The sequence below is a fragment of the Gastrolobium bilobum genome, unplaced genomic scaffold (genome assembly GCF_033153095.1).
Source record: "Gastrolobium bilobum isolate Gb01-03AN ecotype WA unplaced genomic scaffold, APGP_CSIRO_Gbil_v1 utg216790, whole genome shotgun sequence".
In the NCBI taxonomy this organism is placed as follows: Eukaryota; Viridiplantae; Streptophyta; class Magnoliopsida; order Fabales; family Fabaceae; genus Gastrolobium; species Gastrolobium bilobum.
This window is the reverse complement of record NW_026896346.1, coordinates 11,097-21,334: the sequence shown is the minus strand read 5'-3', so window position 1 is coordinate 21,334 and position 10,238 is coordinate 11,097. Positions and strand designations below refer to the sequence as shown.

Genomic DNA, 10,238 nt, shown 5'->3' with positions numbered 1-10,238 from the left:
TTGCCACAATGACTGGTAGCTGCTCATTCTCTTCAAGAAATGCATATTTCAAGTGGTCGGGCAGAACCTTCAACTCCAATTTCGGAGGCTGCTCAATGGATGGAAGAGGTGTAGTTGGTGGTGCAAATTCTGCAGAAAACAAGTCAGCAGCAATGCCTGTAAACAAATTCTCAGAAACAGGATTAGGATCATCAATAATATCAGCAGGCAATTCAGAAAATGCAGATTCACACTCATAATCAGAATGATCAATCAGTGCATCATTGAAACCAGAAAGATGAGATGCTATTTCATCACATACAATGCACTCTCGACTATCACCACAACCACATAAATCAAAATCAAAATCAGTAGAAAACTCAGCAAGGAATTTAGCAGAAACATCCTCAACAACGTCATCTATCACATCAATGCAGAAGACAGAATGCTCTTCCATAGGATGTTTCATGGCATCAAATATATTAAAATGCACAATGCTATCACCAAATTCCATGGAAAGAGTACCAGAATGAACATCTATCTTGGTCCTAGCTATCCTCATGAAAGGCCTACCAAGTATGATTGGGGATCTATTAGTAGCAGTCTCACTCTCCATTTCTAAAATGTAGAAATCAGCAGGAAAAATCAGATTATTAACTCTCACTAATACATCCTCAATCAAACCAGATGGGTGAATACTACTCCTATTAGTTAACGTAACCACAATACCAGTGGCACGCAAAGGACCAAGACCAAGAGACTTAAACACAGATGCAGGCATAACATTGATGGAAGCTCCTAAGTCTAGCATGCAATCATGAAAAACAGAATTGCCAATCACGCAAGGGATAGTAAATGTCCCTGGATCTTGACACTTTTTAGGCATGGGCTGGATGAGTGCCGATACATTCTGACTCAAGTTAACCTGCTCATCTCCCTTCAGTCTCCTCTTGTTGGTGCACAGCTCCTTTAGAAACTTGGCATATCGCGGAATCTGCTGTATTGCATCCAAAAGAGGGATGTTCACCTCAACTTTTCGGAAGGTGTCAAGTATCTCTTTATCTTGAACCTTTGCTGACTGCTTCTTTGACTGAGTGGCTCTTTGAGGAAATGGCAAAAGGATATGGACATCAGATGTATCAGTGCTCTGCTTCTTGGAGCTAGTGTCACCTCCATTGGATGTCTCAGCAGCAGTGTGGGTCGGCTCCTCCATTTTCTTTCCAGACCGCAAAGTAATAGCACTCACATTTCCGCTTCCTTTTGGATTTGGAACTGTTTGGAATGGAAGGGAGCTGCCACTTGCTTGTTGATTTTGATTTATTGACGTTGCAAGCTGGCCAATCTGTGTTTGCAGATTCTGAATGGAAGACTCAGTCCTCTGCTGGAACTGCAGATTGCTAGTGGCCATCTGTTTCATTAAGTCCTCCAAAGAAGGACCACTGCCACTATTTTGTTGCTGCATTGGTGGTTGTTGTTGCAACTGTTGGGGAGCAGGTTGCTGGAAGTTTTGTCTCTGCTGTGGAATGAACTGCTGCTTCTGCTGGTATGGAGAATTTTGTTGACTCTGATATGGAACATTTTGCTGATTCTGGTTCCATCTGAGGTTGGGATGATTCTTCCAGCCAGGATTGTAAGTGTTGGAGAATGGATTATTTTGTTGCTGCTGCTGCTGCGGGTACTGTTGTTGCTGCTGCTGTGGCTTTCCAGGAAAAACTGCAGCAACAGACTGATCATCTTGGAAACCGTTGTCTTGATGAAAGGAAGGACAGGCATCCGTGGGGTGAGAAGGATCACAGCAGATGCCACACAAGTTGCTTATCTGTTGAGCAGAAGGTTGCACAGTCTGTGTCACTGCCAACTGCCTCACCATTGATGTCAGCTCATCAAGTCTGTTCTCCATTCTCTGGTTATCTGTGCTTGATGCTCCTGTTGCTGCTACTGTTGGATTTTGCATTGGAGGAGTTTGCACTTGGAAGACTGCACTGCTGTTGGCTCTAGTGCCAAATTGTTGAGCATTAGCAGCTATCTCAGCAATCAGCTCCTTGGCTTCATTAGGTGTTTTATTGCTCAGGACTCCTCCACTAGCTGCATCCAGAAGGTTCCTATCCATAGGCAGCAGCCCTTCATACTTTATAGAAGTAAACAAGCAGGAGATTGTCTGGAATTTGATGGTGTGGGCAGCTTGAACAAAGCCTTTTAAATCGCTCCCAATACTCATGCATGTTCTCCCCATTAGCTTGCCTTATGCCACTGATCTCCTTTCTGATTGAAGTGGCCCTGGATGAAGGGAAGAATTTCTCCAGAAACAATCTGGCCATGTCATTCCAGCTTACAATGGAGGAAGGTGGCAGGTAGTACAACCAGTCCTTAGCTCCACTGTCCAAAGAGAAAGGGAAAGCACGCAGCTTGATTTGTTCCTCATCCACCCCTATTGGCTTCATAGTGCTGCAGACTATATGAAATTCCTTCAGATGTTTGTGGGGATCCTCACCTGCAAGACCATGAAACTTGGGCAGCAAGTGTATTAGTCCAGACTTAAGCTCAAAAGGTACAACAGGATTAGTATAACGAATACACAAAGGCTGCTCATTATCAACGTTAGGAGCAGCCAATTGCTTAAGTGTTCTATCACCCATGATTTCAGAATCAAATAAATGACCAAACGAATAAACACTATGTAAAGGACTCGAACAAACAGACTCGATAGACTCAACAGACTCTAAGGTATGCTCAGGAACATCTCTACTGTAAGTCAACCTACGAACTCTACTAGCAGCATGCAATGATCTCTCTATCTCAGGGTCATATGCATATAAATCATCAACACTAGTATTACTTCTAGTCATGCATCATAGGCAAAGCATACAGCAGTAAAATCACAAAACGTACGATAAGACACATTTTTTTTTTTTTTGAAAATAGCAAACAGAAGCAAAATAAATCTACTAGAAATATTAAATGACCTCAGAATGCTCTGGGACCAACTCTCCTAAACTCTAATTGACCCTACGGACTCAAAAATCAAATAAAATTTTTTCAAAAAATAAAATAAAATAGTAAACGAACGAATTCGGTGAAAATAGGGCCTGATTCGTTCGGCAAAGCCCAACGAGTTTTGACAGGGATAATCGTCTCCTTCAGCTCACCAATTTTCAGAGCGATCCAAGCAAGTTGAACAAGTTCAGAAATACCCGATACGTCTTGAAACGACAAAGAAACAGCAAAAACAGTTAGTAAACGACAGAATTTTGCAAAAATAAGGGTTACCTCACACCCTTTTAGGGTGTTGTGACTTATGCTCATAAGGTCGAATTCCTTTGGGGAATAGAACTCCTGGAACCAATCGCTCAAACTGAAGTTTTACCGATTTCCCCAATTTATTTTTTTTTTTTTTCAGAAACGAAAATTAAAGAAAAAGAAGAAGAAGATGAAAAAGAAGATGATCAAGAATCAGAAAACGATTTAGACCGATGCAATCTCCCCGGCAACGACGCCAAATTTGACACGAGCTGTCGAACTCGTGCAAATTAAAAATTAATTCTTTAGGGTTCAGAAAATTTTTGTAGTAATGTGCAAACCCTAAGTCGTCTCTCAAGGAAATTGTTTGGGTAAAAATCGCTTATGATGACAGAAAATAAAAGGGGGGCTTGTTTTGATTTCAGTTTGATAATTTAAAAAGGCAGAATGTAAAATTGTATGTAAAATTCGTAATTAAAAATAACCAACCTAAGGTTTGGGTTCCATGGACGTCTTTCCGCGGATAAGAGGATATCAGAATCGTGATTGATTTGTCAATCGAATCAGAATCCTTATTTCCAATTGACAACCCTCTTTTAGCGATCGCTTAGCATTTGATCAAAGACGATGCTTCTACTCATACAATCGCAGAGTATCAGCCCGCTTGATTTAAGATCATAGGGTCAATCAACCTAATCATCAAATCTGATGATTAATCCCTTTCCATAATCGCAATCGCGAACCTCAGATTGAATATCCACGATCGCACGATATCAATCTGAGTTGGGAGGGGAAACAAAACTGATTTGAAATAAACGCAGATCCTCAAGACTAATCCATGGAATCCATTACCCTTAGGTTGATTAAAAGGTTCTTAGCCTCGCATGGCTAAGGTAAACATAATTCAAAAAATAAGAAGAAGAAGAAGAACACAATTGAATAAAAACTCAGAAAGAACTTCTCTGCTGTAAAAACTGACTCCCAAGGGTTTCCTAGAGTCCCCTTTAAATAGTCGTCACGCAGGACGGCTAGGGTTTCATCGCTTCAGCACAAACATAAAATAAAAACCGAATAAAATAAAATGAAACAATAAAACTTGGCTTTGGGCCACTTAAGTAATTGAGTTTTAATTTAAATTACAAGCCCAATAGTCAACCAAAACTTTAGCAAAACGCGTCCAACTTGGCGTCCGAAATCGACCAGCTTCTAGTCCGAATTGGGCTTTGAGATATTCATAAGAATTGTAGCTCTCTGTGTTATCTGAAAAACTCAACAAGAACGGAGTCAATCCGACAACTATGGACCGAGATATGGCCAAAATACAGAAGTAACATAAAGCTGAAAATTTCTGACGAAAATAAATTAAACCCAATCAAAAACTAAAAACCTAAGTTAACTCTAACAATCATTATTTTATTCAAATAAATCCTAAAAATACTAATCAAGAGTAACAAATAAGTGTAACAATCATTAATTTAAACACTAACTGTTGTTCTTATCATTGTTTTCTAACACATACACTGTATATATGACTTTACTTTTATATTTTTTTTCTCTTTATCATTGAATCTGCTCTGCATATATATACCGTGTGCTATTGGTTTATGAGTGAAGAGTTTGAAACAGACTCTAACCACTCCATTGAAGTACCTGAGTTTCTCTTTGATCCTGAGCCAGAACGTACACTCCATAGGAGAAGAAGGAACCTCAGGGAAGAATTTCCTGAAAACTTGGTTGATCACAATAATAACAATGAAGAGGTTCCCCCTGAACAGAACTTCAGAACTTTGGCTGCTCCTTTCAGGAACAGACCAGATAGGGGAGTAATCCTTCCCCCTGTAGCACCAAATTTTGAACTAAAACCTATCATGTTCCACATGATTAGGGAAGCAGGGGTCTTCAATGGACTCCCTACATAAGATCCTTACACACACCTCACAACATTCCAAGATATTTGTGATAATTTTAAAGCTGAGGGTATAACAGAGGAGAGCATGAGAATGAGGTTGTTCCCTCACTCCTTGGGCTTAAAAGCTAAAACATGGATGAAAACTCTCATCCCTGGATCAATCCACACATGGGAAGAACTCTCTAACAAGTTCATAGAGAGGTTTCTCCGAATGTCTCGACAAGCTGATGTTAGAGCTGAAATCTCTAACTTCAGAATGTTTCATGGAGAAAATCTCGATGAAGCATGGGAGAGATACAAGGACATCATAAGAAAATGTTCAAACCATGGGGTAGAGAGTTGGGGAGTGTTACAATCTTTCTATAAGGGACTTGACCATACTTCTCAATCTCACCTAGATTTTGCAGCAGGAGGATATTTCTTTACAGGAACACTTGAATCAAGATACGAAATCATAGAAGGGACTGCTGAAAGATGTCTCCAATGGCCAATAGACAGAGTGAGCCCAGTAAGAAAGCCAGGCAAGCTAGAACTGGATAAACAAACAGCCATGAAAGCCCAGCTGACATCACTCATGAATGAAGTGAAGAACCTGAGAGCTGACCAAGCAGCACCAAGGATGGAAGTCTTACAACTCACAGCAACTAACAACAGAACCATGCTCAGCCTGTGGTGACCTTAATGACTCAACAGACTGCCCATCCACTGCATTGGTGTGTTATGCAGAAAATTTTGGCAATAGGAACTTCACCAGAGATGATCAACAAGCAGGACGAAATACACATTCAAGCCATGGAGGAACTATTATTAAGGATCAAAACCACAACACCCAATGGTGGCCACCCATTAACCAGAGACCATTCAACAATAATCTGCAGCAGTATCAGCAAGGTAGCAGCAGTGGAACGTTTGAACAAAGGAGAAACAACTACGTTCTGTTCCACAGAGATGACCAACGCATCAACACCCTGGAAAATTATGTCAAGGAATATGTCACCAGGAATGATGCAGTGGTCAGGAACATTGAGTCCCATCTGGGGCAGATTGCTACCAACCTTCAAACTAGAACTCAAGGATCACTAGCAGGGAATACTGACGTTCCTTCAACAACCAAGCCAAAAGTAACACCTATCTCCCCTTCAGAGCAAATCAAATCTATCACCTTAAGAAGTGGGAAAGCCACAGCACAGCCCACAGTTCAACCAAAGGAAAAGGAACAGACTGAAGCACCTGAAGCAGCCCCAAAAGCACAGTAACAATTACTAGTCACAGATGAACAGAACCCAGAACCTGAAAAGGAAGCCAACAGCCAACCAATCAGTCCAACTCAAAGCAGGCAAATATCAACAAAAATTATGTTCCCTCAAAGAACAAAAAAGCAACAGGAGGATAAGCACTTTGGAAAGTTCCTGGACATTTTAAAACAACTTCACATCAACATTCCTCTGGTGGACGCACTAGAACAGATGCCCAGGTACGTAAAATTCATTAAAGATGTCCTCTCAAAAAAAGAGGAATAACGAAATACGAGACTGTAAAAATGACACAAGAGAGTTGCAGTACTTAGGCAGACTCCCACCTAAGCTTCAAGACCCAGGAAGCTTCACCATTCCTTGCATTATAGAAAACATGTACCAAGGGAAAACCTTGTGTGATTTAGGGGCCAACATCAATCTCATGCTCCTATCTGTCTTCAAACAATTATCCACTGGACCAGCTAAACCCACCACGGTGACTTTGCAAATGGCAGACATATCCATCGTCAAGCCAGAAGGGAAGATTGAAGATTTGCTAGTCAAGGTAGACAAATTTATCTTACCTGCTGACTTCATCATTCTGGATTATGAAGCTGACGTTGACGTTCCCATCATTCTAGGTAGATCGTTCCTAGAAACTGGAGGAGCAGTTATCAATGTACAAAAAGGGGAACTAACCATGAGAGTTCATGACGATGAGATCAAGTTCAATATTGTCAAAGCAATAAAGTTCCAGGATGAAGGAGAAGACTTGGAAGAATGTTTTGCTCTCACTTTGTTAGACAATCAGCCTAGCAGAAAAACAAAGGAAGAAGAATACGAGGAAGAAGAAGAAGAGCCACAACAGGAAGGGAAGAGTTGCTATCTGCGAGAAAGAAGGCCTGAACCTTTGATAAGAACTGAAAAGGAGAAGCAGCTCAAAAGACCTTCTTCAGAAAAACCTCCTGAGTTAGAACTAAAACCCCTTCCCCAACATTTAAAGTATGCATATCTGGGGAACAACAACACCCTTCCTGTGATCATTTCTTCATTTCTTACCAAGGAACAAGAAGAATTGTTGCTTGACAAGCTCAAAAAGTATCAAGGAGCCATCGGTTGGACTATAGCTGATCTCAAAGGTATCAGTCCCTCATTCTGTATGCATAAAATATTATTGACTGATCCTAACAGTTTTTTTCAGTGGAACACGAAAGAAGATTGAACCCTATAATGAAAGAAGTGGTGAGAAAGGAAGTCATCAAATGGCTGGATACATGGATCATATACCCAATATCTGACAACAGTTTGGTAAGTCCTGTCCAATGCGTCCCCAAAAAGGGAGGCATAACAGTGGAGAAGAATGAAAAGAATGAGCTGATACCTGTAAGAAAGGTTACAGGATGGAGAATCTGCCAAGATTAAAGGAAGCTCAACAATGCCACCAGGAAGGACCATTTCCGACTCCCTTTTACAGATCAGATGCTGGACCACCTAGAAGGAAAAGAATACTTCTGCTTCCTTGATGGATATTCGGGGTATAATCAAATTTCCTTGGCACCAGAAGATCAACATAAAACCACCTTCACCTGCCCATATGGAACGTTCGCTTTCAAAAGGATGCCCTTCAGGTTATGTAATGCACCAGCAACGTTCCAGAGGTGTATGTTCTCAATCTTTTCTGATCTAATAGGTGAAGGAGTAGAAGTCTTTATGGATGATTTTTCAGTACTGGGAACGTCATATGATGACTGCTTGGACAACTTAGAAGAAGTTCTTTAAAGGTGTTTGTCCTCTAATCTAGTGCTTAATTGGGAAAATGCCACTTCATGGTGAAAAAAGGAATAGTCCTGGGACACAAGATTTCCAGAGAAGGACGGGAAGTGGATCAAGCCAAAGTAGAAGCTATAGCAAAAATGCCGCCACCAGTAAGTGTAAAAACCTTGAGATCTTTTTTAGGGCATGCAGGCTTTTACAGAAGGCTTGTTAAAGATTTTTCCAAAATAGCTAGACCTTTGTGCCACTTATTAGAAAAAAAATATAAAATTTGAGTTTAACTCTGATTGTGTGAAAGCTTTTGAATCTTTGAAAAATAAGCTCATCACCACGCCTATCATCCAACCTCCAGACTGGAACTTACCCTTTGAACTAATGTGCGATGCAAGTGATCATGCTATTGGGGTAGTTCTGGGCCAGAGGAAGGACAAACTTTTTCGTAGCATATATTACGCCAGTAAAACTCTAAATGAAGCTCAGGTGAACTACACAGTCACTGAAAAGGAGCTATTGGTTGTAGTATATGCTTGTGAAAAATTCAGGCCTTACATTTTAGGATCACAAGTTACTGTCCATACTGACCATGCAGCTCTCAAGTACCTCTTCTCAAAAAAGGAAGCAAAACCAAGATTAATAAGATGGGTCCTACTGCTGCAAGAGTTCAATATGGAGATCAAAGAAAGAAAAGGATGTGAAAATCAAATTGCAGATCATCTGTCCAGATTGGAACACATTGAAGTGGGGCTACCAATCAAGGAAACGTTCCCTGACGAACAATTGTTTGTCATTAATCACATAGAGACAAATGCTCCTTGGTTTGCTGATATAGCCAACTTCCTTGCAGCAGGGCTGGAACCTTATGAGGCGAATAAAATGCAGAAGAAGAAATTTTTTCATGATTGCAGGAACTACCTCTGGGACGAACCACTACTGTTCAGAAGATGCGCAAACCAAATGATAAGAAGGTGCGTCCCAGAAGAAGAACATCCTCAAATCCTTCAACACTACCATTCGTCCCCATATGGAGGACATCTAGGAGGAATCAGGACTGCCTCCAAGGTTCTTCAATCAGGTTTCTTCTGGCCTTCCCTTTTTTGAAGATGCACTTCAATATGCAAAAAATTGTGATAAATGTCAAAGAGAAGGTTGTAACACCCCGTGTATACCCGGAATATTAACATTACATCGTATTAAGCGGTGCTTAATTAAAAATGCGGAATATTCTTTTTCTTTTCAATTATGACGTCATTATCAATTACCAACTTGATTACTTAATCAATTTCATAAAATATCGCCTGTATGTAAAATTGCAATAAGACATCTACTGAAATACCTCAATATATAGATAAAGTGTGTATCTAAATCATGGCATTACATCAAGTAATCCGGACAATATCCTGATGCATTATTACAACTCCAAAAGACTCAAGACATAAACAAGACATAACAATACTAGGTGTCATGGACAATCCCCATGCTCACCAAATAAATATAGTACACAACCAATCTCATCAATATACTCCAAAACATAAACTGAAGCTATAAGCATAAAAGCAGCATGCAAAATCCAGCATCCAATCATGGCAGCATAATATAACAGCAATCTAACTCAGCTCTGGCCTCCTGCCGCCTGAGGTGTCAACATTACCTGACCCTGAAATAAGCATTCCCCAAACGTGGGGTGAGATCTCTAAACTAGAAATCTCATTAAGAAAGGGGTCCTCAAGGATCTTCCACCCCAAGCTCACTTACATGTGCAATATAAGTTCAAAAAGCATTTATATCATTATCAGTTCCAAAACTATGTAGTGCAACAGATATCTATGGCATGTGTGTAATCACTATCTACTGGCCAGAGAAATGTAGGAATACGTCTATTCCCTACATGTAGTACAAGGAACACCGCTTGCACCTCACCCACAGCCTCACCCTCTTGTATGTTCTACATACTCAAGCTTACCGTATAGGTGGAACACCTCCATGCATATCAACAAGGCATTAACATACAATAGCTCAACAGCATTTCCAAAACATCAAAAGCATGTAACACAGCATGCATATACCATATCCCCATAGGACATGGTGGAACCACAACATGGCTAAAC

The 10,238-nt window shown here is 40.5% G+C and overlaps 1 protein-coding gene, 1 non-coding gene and 1 pseudogene across 2 annotated transcripts; 1 reads left to right on the top strand and 2 right to left on the bottom strand.

Moving 5' to 3' along the window:
• Positions 1 to 231: 231 nt before the first annotated feature.
• On the bottom strand, positions 232 to 2,825 carry LOC133299251 (uncharacterized; annotated as a pseudogene).
• Positions 2,826 to 5,351: 2,526 nt separating this feature from the next.
• Positions 5,352 to 5,458, bottom strand: LOC133299253 (small nucleolar RNA R71). The gene has a single exon (XR_009749906.1). It is a non-coding gene; the product is annotated as a small nucleolar RNA R71 (small nucleolar RNA).
• Positions 5,459 to 6,754: 1,296 nt separating this feature from the next.
• Positions 6,755 to 9,231, top strand: LOC133299250 (uncharacterized). Its single transcript, XM_061498689.1, has 4 exons — positions 6,755 to 7,499; positions 7,562 to 7,668; positions 8,162 to 8,285; positions 8,432 to 9,231. The coding sequence occupies exons 1-4, from the start codon at positions 6,755 to 6,757 to the stop codon at positions 9,229 to 9,231; spliced, it is 1,776 nt and encodes a 591-aa protein (XP_061354673.1).
• The last annotated feature ends 1,007 nt before the right edge of the window (positions 9,232 to 10,238 follow it).